A 13533-nucleotide genomic window follows, 5' to 3' on the forward strand; every position below is an offset into this window, starting at 1 on the left:
TAGGAAATAAATTAAGATTTTGATAGTAAACAATGGAACTATTTTGGGGAGGAGGCTGGGTCTTTACCAGGGACAAACATTTATCTCTTCAGCTTGAGGTGCCATTTCAGAAGGGAGACTGAAAGAATAACAGTAGATACAATAATTAATAATAATAATAAAATCAGGGCATTTACACACTACCTCCCATGTGCCAGCCACTGGCTAAGTGCTTTATAAATATCTCATAATAATCTTGCAGTGTTGATACTATTATTATTTCCATTTTATAGTTGAGAAAATTTAAGTAGACAAAGATGAAGTGACTTGCATAGGGTCACACAGTTAGGACAAGCACTTTTCTACCTAATTGCCTAAATGTTTCAAAAGTGTCTCTATGACATTGTAGCTATTTGAGATGATAGCTTTTTAAGAGTATATAGACAGGTACAAAGAAAGACCCAGGAGAAAATGTTTCTTAGCATATATACTGAATGAATACTTCATAGAAAGATAGAGAAAAATTCAATAAAATGTTCGGGTGCTTTCTATCTATAAATATTATCTTAGGGGTTCTTGTTCTGGCATCTGTGAACTTGAGCTTAAAATTATTTTTGATAACTCTTTCAACATAATTGGTTTTTTAATAATCCTATAAATTTTATTTTCTGCATTTTTGTTCTGAAGAGAGGTCCCTATGTTTCTCCAGAGTGCAAAAGGAGTATTTGACACAAGAAGTTCAAAGTTCTAAATTAAATTAAAGATCCAGAATTTCCTCATAAAGCTCACAATCTAGTGGAAGAGATGAGATAAATGTACAAATAGCTTCAGTCAAAAAATAAAGAGATCAGGAATACTTCGTGTAAGAGGTAATACTTGAACTGGGCTTTAAAGATCTAGGATTCACAGTCTGTCAGAATTTGTGATGATCTAGATACTAGCCAGTTCAACCCCCTCATTTTCCAGAAAAGGAAACAGAAATCCAGAGTAGAAAGAGTACAAACAGAAAGACTTTAGATTCTGGAGTCAGAGGAGTTGGGTTCAAATCTCCTCTTAAATATTTGCTACCTATATTATCTTGGACAAATCACAACCTTAATTGAAAATGAGGGAGTTGGATGAAATATTCTTTGAAAGCTCTAGACCTATGATCCTATGGCATGTCCAAGAAGCCATGGTGAATTAATGGCAAAAATTGGACTAAAACCTATATATCTGATCCAATGTCTTCCTCTCTCACCATGCTTGTGGGTTTTTTTTACAAAAAAGGAAAAGAAGGGAGACTTCAAAGGCCTTTTTAGGATTTCAATAACTAAACTTTCTTGAGTGTAAGAATTCTTACTCTAAACACAGAAATCCAGTGAGGGAATGACCTATACAGATCTATATAAGTTCACATGAGATTAGTTTAACTTGGGGTCTGTAAACTTGTTTTCAAACTTGTTAACTTTTCTTCTTTTTAAAAAGCAATTTTCAGAAACCTCAAACATTGTTTTGCTTTTCCTGTTTTAATTTGCCTACCCTGAAAGTTTTTGTATTATAAGTTATATACTAAACATGGGTTCTTAATCTTTTTTGTGTATAATGGCCCCCTATGACAATAGGGTGGAACCTATAGATCCTTTGTAGAATGATGTTTTTATGTACATAAATAAAAATCATAGTGTTACAAAGGAAACTGTGTATACTAAAATAAAGAGATTTTTCCCCATTCCAAGCTGATGGATCACTGAAAACTGTCCACATACCCATAAGAGGCTTACAGATCCCAGATCAAAAATTCAGTCTACATAACATACCCAAAATGAATGAAATGTGTGTCGTCTATAATAGTAGTGTGTTTTTGGCCATCCAAAGGCTAAGAGAATACAAAGCTCAAATCCCAACATGTCCAAAGGGCTACTTTTCTACTAGAAATGTCCTCTATATTGTCCTCTATATCCCCAAATAAGCAATTTCTTTCCCAAATTTTTCTCCAGTGAACAAGTTTTTTTTAATTGGCTTCTAGACACATTTTTCATAAAAAAAGTTGGGGTTAAAGTAGCAGCTGACAAAAAAGCGCTCACCAACAAACTGGTAACCTTTGAAATCTTGGTCAAAATGCCTCCAATACATTCTTCCCTTAAGCAGACATAAACAACTATAGAAGTCACCTACAGCCAATGGATGTTTCATAATTTTAAAAAGAAGTATATTAGCATCGGAGCATGCCATTTGGCGCAAATATTCACTAAGCAAATTTATTATGCCAGCCCTAGCAGACCCTAAACTTCAGTGGTACTATCAGACTTCTTGCCAAAGGGAAACTAAGTGGAATTGATACATTCCCAATCTTAAGCAAGGACTGACTGGGTCAAAGATTTGGAAAAGAATTCTCAGTCCAGCCTCACAAATAGGTAACCCTTGGTCACCTTGCCAGCATCACTGTCTAGTTGAATGATGTACCACTTAAGTCGTAAATTAGCCTGTGTTGCCATGTAAGTTTTTGTGGGAACATATCCAGCTTTTCCAAATTTTCAGATACCCAGAAAGAACTTAAACTTCCCAGAAGGATCAGTCCTTTATCACATCCAGCACCTCTTGAAGTTATTGAGGTGGGGTGAAACAGAGAATAGAGATGTTTTTATAATGGAGAAAATATTTGAGCCTCAGGCTAAAGAAAAGACTAGAGCACTATTAATATTTGCTGTTTATTTGTCCACCTTGAATGAAAGGAAAGGTTATAAAGAAGAAACGTCATTTTTATAATAGGGACCTTCAATATTTTTTCTATCAGAATATTTTCAAAGCCTAAAAATGTAAGGCAAAAAAAATCATATAATCCTATAAAAGAGGATTTTTTTGGGGGGAAAAGAAGCATGATAAAATCATGAGTCATCAGTTCATAATTCCAATGGACAAATGAAATTATTGAAGCCATTTTACAGTGAAACTTGCTTTCCAGTGACATAAAATGTATATTCATCATGGGAATATTATTGATAACTTGTCTAATTCTTTAGAAATATATAACTGAGTGGTTTAATTAGTTCATTATGTCTATTTTTACACGGTAACATCTTTTATCATTTGGATCATTCACTTTATACTTTCTAGAGGAAAGGAAACATCACAGTTCTGCAGAAATATTATAGTGCTATATTCAAAGTAGAATTACAGCAATGTTCATCTGAAAAAGCTAGCAAGAATGGTGGGAGAAGTGGATATTAATATTTTTCTGTCAAAGACTTCTCTAAATCATGCTTTTTAAACCAGTTAAATGCTTCTAACCTTATTTTAAGTCACTCAACCATCCTGCAAAATCCCATTCACTTTTAAGTTCTATAATTAAATATTTTCACTTATTCACCCCTTATATCTGATATTTATTTAGTCCTTCTACATGTCTTTACTTAGTTAATACCAGGAGAGATAAATATGGTTGTTCCTTTGCAGTGAAGCTTCAGTACATTAATATAAATTGTACACTAATTCCCCCAAAGCATATATATGTTGTAAACCTGAAGACTTTTTACACAGCTGCTTATTGCTAAACAGTGCCTTGTCCAGAAGGGGACAATCTGTGTCTCTAATTGCTGTCACTGAAGCCGAGATTCATTATGTGACTTTCCCATTAAAATGTGAGCATTAATTTGTATAATGAAATATCACCCACTGCAGTGTTCATTAGCCATGCCCTACTGTATACTGCACATTGTTAGCTACCTAGAAACTGTAGTTAATTTCACTAATGGATATTTCCCTACTTAGTGTTTGGTAGGGAATTTATACTGTAACATTACCTCTTAAACTTTTAAGGAAATTTAAATTCAATCAATTATTTTCCACAAAAGTTTGGGATGTCATTAAGGCAGGAAGAGCAAGTCGTGTGGTGTTAAGGATGGGGACTCCGGAGAAATAAAATGAGCTTTTAGTTCATCTTAGAAATGTAAAAACGAAGGAAGCTTAATTTAAATAAAAAAATTCTCTGTACTGCAGGGCACAGACATCTTTTATTCTATATTACTAAGGTAACTGTTCTCACTTAGAGCACAACAGAATGTGTCATGTCAACAAGCAGTTATTGAGCACTTACTGTGTGCCAAGCACTGTGCTAACCCCAGGGATATGATGTTCAGACTGCATTTATTTTTATTCCACTTGATTTTATTAATTTATATAATGTGTGCCTCTCAATTCTAAACTGTAATAGTTACCTTTTTTAGTGGAGTTAATAATAAAAGTGTCAAAGATAAGCTACGTTTACTACAGGGCATAAGGCACCTGAATTAGGCCTTCTAAACTTTCATCTCCGCATACATTTATTTACTAGTCGATGTTTGTGAAATTCTTTGAAGATGAAACGTTGGATCTTTAACTGCACTAAGAACTTTTATCATTATGGTGATGGCGGGGAATTATTATATCTCACTTTTCATCCCACAAATTCAATGCACTTTCTAAATGCTATGCCATTAACACTGTCATGTTACCTTGGCAGACCCAAAACAACTAAACCCATTGTTTGGATGGAGAAACTGAGGCAGGCTGTGATTAAAATACGACGATGACAAGGACAAAGACACAAATGACAATTCGCTGCCTTGTCATTTATGAATATGTGCCAATTCAGAGCTGGCCCCATCTTCCCTTGAGGTCATCAGGATGGCGTGGGGACACATAATGATTTGGCTTTGGCTGTGTGTCCACTATCCCTAATTTACTGGTCCATTTAATCAATTCATTGGAAGACGTTAAAGCCAAATTGTAGGAATAATTAGTGACAACTATTCAAAGCTTTCTTTTCAGTCCAAAGGAATATAAAGACAAAAAGGAGGCAGGAATTCCTATATTAGTGCTAGAACAGATTGGATTATCTGGTTATTTGGTAGGAATTTCACTTTTTCTCATCAGTTTCTTTGATATCATGAAGACTCAGACTCTATTATGTTTAATTATAATAAAGCCTCAGCTAGGTAACTGTCACTGACTTTATACACTCCTTCAGAATGCTAGAGAAAAGAATCATGGGAAAATTCCACCCTCTTTCTTTGGTTTCACTGGGTAGTTTTCATGAAATCTGAATGACATGGATTCAAGATTTGAGTGTGCTCTCAAATGCACTGTGAGGTGAAAACTTCCCATGACCTTCCTTCCCACCTCTATTTACACAAACATGTGTCCATGCCAGCCTAGGCTCCTTTGCCTCCCCAATACAGAAGCATAAAGCATGTGGGCAGGGCTGGTTACCTTGCACGTTGACATTCTAGGGAGGCACATTCCTCTGACCCTGATGGCATCAATCGCTGAAACATCATTTGTCTACTTTCCATTTCCCCCCATTAGTTGAAAGAGGTTTCCCAAGGTGGAGTTGGGGAGTGAGAAGTGTGGAACACTGAACACAGCACAGAGGAATCGCGTTAATAAACATACATAAAATGAGAAAATGGGACTTGTTTTTAACTAGTCTGTGGACTTGAAGGTGTCTGAGTTGCCACTCTTACAGCTATTTGATATCTTTTTAAAGATAGTCATGCTAGCAATTGCAGCCCCATTATGGAAAGCCAAAGGTGTTCCTAAAGCACTGGGGAATCCATCAGGTATATATCAAGGGCTATCACATCATCTGAAAATCACCGAGGGCCTGTAGAGCAGTCAGTGTCTAGATGTGCCCCCCAATAGTAGCCAAGCCTCACCAGGTGATGAAGGGGATAAACTGGGAGGGGCATCCATTCCTTCTGGGTCCTAGGGGATTGGCAGGCACCTAACTATTCCGGTACAGTAAATGCACGCCCTGGGCATCCTCGCACATTCCTGCCTTAAGCAATTCCCCTGGTGACTGTCAAAGAGTGAGGGCGCTTTACTACACATTAGGTTTTTACCAAGGGGAAAAAAGGAATCCAATTTAATGTATTAGATAACTTAATTATTGTATAGGTATACTGAATACCTTGTTGACAGAATTTTATTGCATCAAGTTGCACGTTACAACTGAATCCTTATTGATACTTGGCTTTTCCTAACCTACATTGATTGAGTCCAGATAGTACTGCTTTTCATGGTGCTTTTGGGGAATAACTGAGCATGTCCAACACTTTCCCAGGAGTCCCATTGCCATCCAAGGTATCGTTTCAGAGAGGGGTGAAATTGCAGTATGCGTTCCGAATTGGCAGTGACTAATGACTTCTCTGATGACAGCCAGAGGTGGGCCAGTATCTGTTGCCAGCCCAGCTTGGGGGATTCACATCTGTCCCGTAGGCTTTTAGTCCCAGGGGAATACTTTGAATTAGATCTCTCCTAGGTTAGCACTACCAAATTCAAGTTACCTGCAGGCTGCTCCAAGCCCCCCAGGTGTTCAGAGAAACCTGACTTCTGTTAAACTACTTGAGCTCGTCTCTAATAAACAGGTGTTGGGAAAAGAAGAGCTGTAATTGAGTTAATGTAGTGGAGAAAAAAAGAAAAGTGGTTTTTATCAGTCACTGTTATACGACCAAGACTTCTAATAAAGATGGAGTATGATGGAAAAATACAGAGCCTGTACCACCTCCTATCCTGGGCAATTAAAGTGGAGACTCCATTGTTACATGCTGGCTCCAAAAAGGGTGCTTGATAGTGTTCAATCGAGCTCAATACAGAAAACTTTCCCACCTAAAAATATTGTGCCAAGTGTGTGCTGTAAATCATGTATCCAAATAGAAGAAGTATCAGGAAAAAAATCCAGGAAGTACATTTTTATAACTGGAATCCAACTATTAAACATTTAATAAGAAATACCTGGTTTCGATTTTTAATTGCTCTTGTAATCTACACTTTTACATTGTTATAATGAATGTTTATTTTGCTTATTTATAACATGCAACACTTTCTGCTTTATTCAAATACACAAGTGTAAGCATTTTCCAACTTCTTTGTTCTTAGATAAAAAGGAAATTGATCTTTATCTGGTGACGATTATGCTTTTTTAATGCAGCATACAGCAAATGGTATTTGCGTGGGTGACATTTCTATGCCTTCTCTCCTTTTTTGCATCTAGTTGTAAGGTTCTTAGAAATGACTTTGTCAGTGGGCACTTCCCTGGTTCACTGTCTACAGTCCCTGCCCTAAACTCTGACTCAGTGGGCTTCTGGCTGAGTAATCCTTCTCAACCTTTAAAACACACAAAATAGCTTCTACTAGCCCCACCAGTGGACAGGATGGAGGCAGAAATTCTTGCCAGTATGGCTACTAATTCTGTCAGGAAAAGAGGTGAGTGGGTAGCTAAGCACTTAGCTTAACGGACTTAGAAGAAACTGATTATGAAACATCACTGTGGGACTTCAGGGAATGAAAGAAATAAATGTCCTCACTATCATTCCCCAAATTGTGAAGGTATCTCCCAAAGTGCCTATTTACACATCAGAAAGCAGTTTACTCACTTTGCAGGAAGTGGTACCAGAATTCTAAACCTATCTTAAAATAAGTCAGTGAAGCAGGCTATCCCTTATCTTTACCAAACATGCTCATAAATGGCAGGATGGTGAACATCTCTGAATCAGTTTGTTTCCCTCACATTTTCACTGTACCTGAATGATCCTTAACCATTAAAGGCCTCAGTCTCTAAATAGGGAGGAACATGGCTTAGCAAGTGAAGATGTCAATGGAAGGCATTTCCAGGCTTCCTACTCTCACTCGCCAGGATTTCTCTTTTATATAGCTTCAAATCATAATTACAGTCTCAGCATCAAAGATTCACTGAATTTCTGGGTTGGAGAGGCTCTCAGTAATCATCTGATCCAATTTCTATCTAAAACTTGAGACTCTCTACAATATCCCTGACAATTGGCCATCTACACTGTTGGGAGACCTTCAGGATTAGGGATCTTTACCTTAGTAGAATCTTTTATTGTTGAAAAGCTCTAATTATTAAGAACGTCTTCTTCATACATAATCAAAAATGCCTCCCTGTAAATTTCCACCTATTGGTCCTAAATTATGCTTTCTAGAAACTGTTTTTCTACATATCAATGCATATTTTCAGATCTTATGAGTTTGTGGGTAGCTAGAGCTCAATTATACATGTCTGTGTTTTTCTCTCATTAGGTCTTAACCTGATAAAAAATCTTGCAAATGATCCAATCCAATTCCCTAATTTCTTTCTTTCTTTCTTTCTTTCTTTCTTTCTTTCTTTCTTTCTTTCTTTCTTTCTTTCTTTCTTTCTTTCTTTCTTTCTTTCTTTCTTTCTTTCTTTCTTTCTTTCTTTCTTTCTGTCTGTCTGTCTGTCTGTCTGTCTTTCTGTCTGTCTTTCTGTCTGTCTGTCTTTCTGTCTTTCTTTCTCTTCTTTCTTTCTCTCCTTTCTCTCTCTTCTTTCTTTCTTTCTCTTCTTTCTTTCTTTCTCTCTCTCTCTCTCTCTCTCTCTCTCTCTCTTCTTTCTTTCTTTCTTTTTTGATAAAGCAATGAACATTTGTAGAGGTAAGATGATTCGCCTAAAGGCTCCAAAATAATAAGTAATAAAATTGGGGCTTGAATCTAGCATTTTTCTCTTCACCTCTACACTATTTCATTGCTGTTTCAAAAGATACAATGATACCTTTTTCTTTTCTTATAGCATTCACAGTATCTAGAGTAGAGTTAAACATATGAAGTCAGTACTTCATAGATGCTGGACAGACCTGTAGTTCACTACTCAAGTCAACTTGACAAGAGCTGATTGTCTATGAAAAGGCGAATAGGAATGGCAAGCATGGTGTTCAGAAATACAGAAGGAATAGCTTTCCCTGAAGCAGTCTCCTAACAGGTATGCAAAGCAAAACGAATCCAGTGCTGCAAACCCCAAAGTGTATTCTTCTTAGCGTCAGTAGGCTTTTTATAAACCAGGTAAGGCCATTAGGTGGCCTAGTCTTTAGCCACATAATGAGAAATGAGGCTTGTAGACGTTAAATATCTCTGAACAGCCTTCTGTTTTATTGATTTCTTGGGAAATGTGCCACAATTATTTTTGAAAATAAATGGTGTATTTGTCTATCCTCTGAAGCAGCTCAAACTCCAATGGATAAAGTGTCAGGAAAATATCAAAGAAAATGGAGGTGTCCATATTCCAAATAGATTTGGGTGAAAGGTGGTGATAGTAGGGGGAAACTCTGCAAAACAAAAAAGCTAGTGGAAATATCTTAGTAGATCATAATGGATAGAAGATCAGGAAAATAACCAAAGTGACAAGAAATCTAAGATAAAAGAAAGCATAGAAAAACAGGAAAAGTCTGCTAGGAAGTTCAAAAAAAGCAACAGGACTAGTTTTTGGTTAGAATGAGAAAGAAGTGTTAAAAGATAGCTATGGTGAACGAGGGAATCAGGTACCAATAGGGTACATCTATATAGAGCCTGGGGCTTGCTTCAGAACCAGAGCCAGTGATTCAGTCATTGGTTCTAGCCTGTTAGGAATGTGTCATATTCCCTATCCCTGCGTGTGGTTTGGGTTGCCTTCAATGTATCCCAGATTTCTCACCTGTATGTATTCGCAGATGCACCTTTAAATGGTGGGATGTTCGGAAAGTTTTTCCACAATAAGGGCAGTCCTTCATTGCTGATCCAAGACTCCTATCTCTTAGCAGAGCTGGTGGCTGGACTCCGACAGATCTTCCAGCCTCTTCACCAATGTCTGCAACAGAGGAAAAACGTTCTCACATCACTTCAGCACATGTCAGAAGTTGTTCGCACCAAAACTGCTAACACAACACAAAGTTAAACATGTCAATACTACACCTGTCTATTTCATTCTTTAAATCTGACAGAATGCTGACAATTCATGTATTTTCTTGTTATTCTCTTAAATTATTTCATCTTTCCTATCATCGTTTTAAGCAGCATATGGTACCTTTATATTGAACTGAATTATACAAGAAAAGAAACAGCTGTGTCAGCAGCTGGTTTGATTTCTTCTTTTGCTTAGCTCCTATTAAATATTTTTTTTGAAAAGTTTAAAATGTTAGTGTTTTGTTGAATCTGATTAATTTATAATATGAACTAGCTGGATAGTTCACTTTATGATCGAAATCACATTTGCATTAAATAAAGCAATAAATGAAAAAAATGTGCCTCAGCTGAGTCCCACCAACATGATAAAAAAAAACCCACACAGCTATTTTGGGACAGGAAAGAGAATTATCCAAACTGATCATTTATCCCTTGTAGTGTCTTCTATCTATGCACCACAGCAATCTCTAAAATGGAAGGACAGAAAGTATGGAAATTCTGTTCCACAATTAGATGATGATAAACATATAGTGACATATTCAAAGTCATGTGCAAAAACTCAGCTGCAAAACTCCCATAAACTTACAGCCTCACAGAGTTAAATCTTTTTGCAGTGACTTGAACATTTCCCCTGCAAAGTATCAATACAAATTGTTTCTCCTGCTGTTATTTGTTATGCAACCCAAACCATTAGAAAATGGAATAAAATTTACATATTGCTGCCTTCTGCACAGAAATTATGGGACATAATAGTAAATAAAAGTGTTAAAATATTTCGTGGCTGGAGGATATGTTATTGCAGCACCCGAGGTCTGACACCAAACAGCCAAAGGAGGGAATATTAGTAAGGCAGGATGAGTATGGTAGCATTTCTGAAAAGGAAAGGCAAAAGAACAATTTTTATGGGACTCGGAGAGGTCTTCCTTGCTGCTCTACATTGCATTAGAAGGACAAAGAAGGTGATTCCCCCAGAGGGCCGAAGCAGATTTAAAGAAAATATATTTGTACAGTGGCCAGCACAATTTTGTATGTTTGTATACATGGAGGAAGATGGCAATAGGAGAGCTTCATGGGAATTGGTAAGAGGTTTCTGTTTTGAAAGGGTGATCAGTCCACTGTTTGGCATGAGTGACCTGAGCCTTGCTAAGTGAGAAGTAAAGGAGGGAATAATTTTCTTGTTCTTAATTCTGCCCCTTATTGAGAAGCATGAACTTTTTGTGCATGGTCCCAGGGACTGTGGCATTCTGAATAACAAGTTTGTCAAGGACTTTATTTCTTGGACAATAGTTTGGGTGAAGTAAAGAGCATTTGGACCCAAAGAAGTCTTCTCATCCAACAACTTTGCTCAACAAAATCTTTAACAAGTGATCCTGCAGCCTCCACTTCAAGACCTCCAGTGAAGGGGAACCAGCCAGCTGCCAAAGCAGATCATCCCACTTTTGGTTCACTCAAAATATTTGCAAGCTTTATGTTTTCCTTATATAGAGCCAAAATATTTCTTCCTATAACTTCCACACAATTTATTACTGCTCTTAATTCCACTTGTTGGGGCTAAACATGATAAAGCTAATATTTCTACTTTGTATACTATAAAAAATCAGTTATCATGTCTGTCCCCTTGTAACATTTATTCTTTTTCAGATTCCCTATTAACAGTCACCCTCACCATCCTTGCCACTCTTTTCTGGATCCATTCCAGTTTTTAATACTTTTTTAAAAGTATGGCACTCAAAATTGGACACAAGATGCATATTGTGATCTGACAAAGGCAGAGGGCAGTGGAATCATCACCTTGGTCATTCTAGATTCCATACTAATGGCATAATATACCATTAGTATTTTTGGCTTCCATGTGAGGGTATGTTAATGTTTAACAATTGTCTTTCTGGAAAATAAAAATGCAAGGGCATACTAGTAAGGTTAATCTATATTATTAATATTACATTTTCTTAAGTACAGATAAAATTACATTATTTCTTAAGCCTAGATAATTTTTTTCTACTCTTCAACATTTTTGTTTAAAGTTTTGAATGCCAAATTCTATTCCTTCATTCTTCTTTTTTTTCCCCTGCTCCCTAAGCCAATAAGCAGTCAGAGTGTTATACATGTACAACTTTTAAAAACATTTCCATATTAATCATTTTGAATAGAAAATATTTTTACTTGGATAAAAGAAAAAATTAAAGAAAGCAAGTAAGAAATATTGCATATTTCTTCAGTATATATTCACTCAATATCAGTTCTTTCTCTGGAGGCAGATAATATGACCTTTGGGAATGTTTTGGATCATCATATAGCTGAGAATAGCAAAGTCAATCATAGTTCTTCATTGTACAATATTGCTGGTTGTGGACAATGTTCTCCTGGTTCTATTCACTTCACTATGCATCAGTTTATGCAAGTCTTATTAGGTTTTTCTAAAATCATCTGGTTTGCCATTTCTTACAGCACAATAACATTCCATTAAAACCATCTACCACATCTTGTTTAGTCATTCCCCAACTGACTGGCATCCTTTTGATTTCCAATTCTTAGCCACCACAAAAAGAGCTGCTATAAGTATTTCTGTACAAACAGGTCCTGGGTCAAAAGGGTATGCACAACTTTACAGCCTTTTGGTCATAGTTCCAAATTGTTCTTCAGAATGGTTCAATCAGTTCACAACTCTATCAGATATGCTAATATGGCAAAAGAGAAAAATTTTGTAGTTGGAGGGGATGTGGGAAAACTAGGACACTAATGCATTCTATTTTCTACATCGCCTAACTGCCCCCACATATCTAACCCACAGAATATGGCCCAAATGATTAACTGAAAGAGGTGAAAGCAGCACATTCTTTAAAGCCAGGTCAAAAATGCTATCAGAAAATCTTCACTGATCTCCTTGTCTCTCTTTTAATGTATTTATCATATGCTAATTTGTATAATGGCTATCGGTGTTTGTATCTTTCTTGCTCTTGCCAACTGAAAAGCTTCATAAGGGAAGGAATCATAAATTATCTAAACTTGGTAATTGCCCAATGCCTAACTCACAGTTCTGCTCATAGTAGGTATTTTAATAAATAGCCATTGAACTGAAGATGAAAGTTTGCAAATCTCCCCAGTTAGGGGGACCTCAGTGGATTTGTGCTGATTGCCAAACTTGATGGCTTAGAAATGAACATCTGGAATAAGACCCCTGTCTATCCTCTTTCCCCCACCAAACATTATCAATCCGTCCTGCCAGAGTTATTCAGCTTTCTTTGTGCTAGGAGCACTGGGTCGGCTTAAAACAAATATGAACCTGATTAAAATTCTGCACATGTCCTCCTTGGAATATAGTTAAGATAGACTGTTTAAGTTAGGAGGCCAATAACTGTCATTTTGAATTATTAGCAGGACTTAAGTGTACTGGATGTTGGCTTTCAAGGTAGAAGTGGGCAGGTGCTCACTTTTACTTTTCAGTTCATATAGTCCCTTCATTCTCCACAGTTTGCATGGAGGAGAACGTCTTTCCCCAAAGTTTTCTGCAATGAGGGGGCACTGTCTCTGAGCAATAGTGGTTTAGAGATTGCCAAACAGGAACCATAGTAGAGATAATAAATGGTGTATTTGGAGTTTAGGTTTCAATAAGTGCTCAGGGAACGTTATGGATAAATATATAGATAACACTAACAAGGCACTCTGGAGGAATTTACAGAATAAGAGTACTAGTTATGTTTTGCTATATGCCACTCTAAGTGATCGCCTGTTATCTATTTCCCTTTTATCTTTCTATCTTGAATATGTGTGGCCCAATAAAAAAAGAATAAATTTGTAAGATAAACAGCTTTCTGTGCAGATTTAAGAGTCTAATTTTCGCTTTAC

The 13533-nt window shown here is 36.7% G+C and overlaps 1 protein-coding gene across 14 annotated transcripts in view; it reads right to left on the bottom strand.

Annotated features, from left to right (window-relative positions):
* The window catches only part of ZNF536 (zinc finger protein 536), a 578037-nt gene that overhangs the window by 211017 nt on the left and 353487 nt on the right, over positions 1-13533 (bottom strand). For all 14 annotated transcript variants that reach the window (XM_074293256.1, XM_074293266.1, XM_074293260.1 and 11 more), the window contains one exon: positions 9440-9592. In XM_074293256.1, the coding sequence (XP_074149357.1) occupies positions 9440-9592 (153 nt within the window). The remainder of the gene's footprint in view (positions 1-9439; positions 9593-13533) is intronic.

This window comes from Sminthopsis crassicaudata, chromosome 2 (genome assembly GCF_048593235.1).
Source record: "Sminthopsis crassicaudata isolate SCR6 chromosome 2, ASM4859323v1, whole genome shotgun sequence".
NCBI lineage: Eukaryota > Metazoa > Chordata > Mammalia > Dasyuromorphia > Dasyuridae > Sminthopsis > Sminthopsis crassicaudata.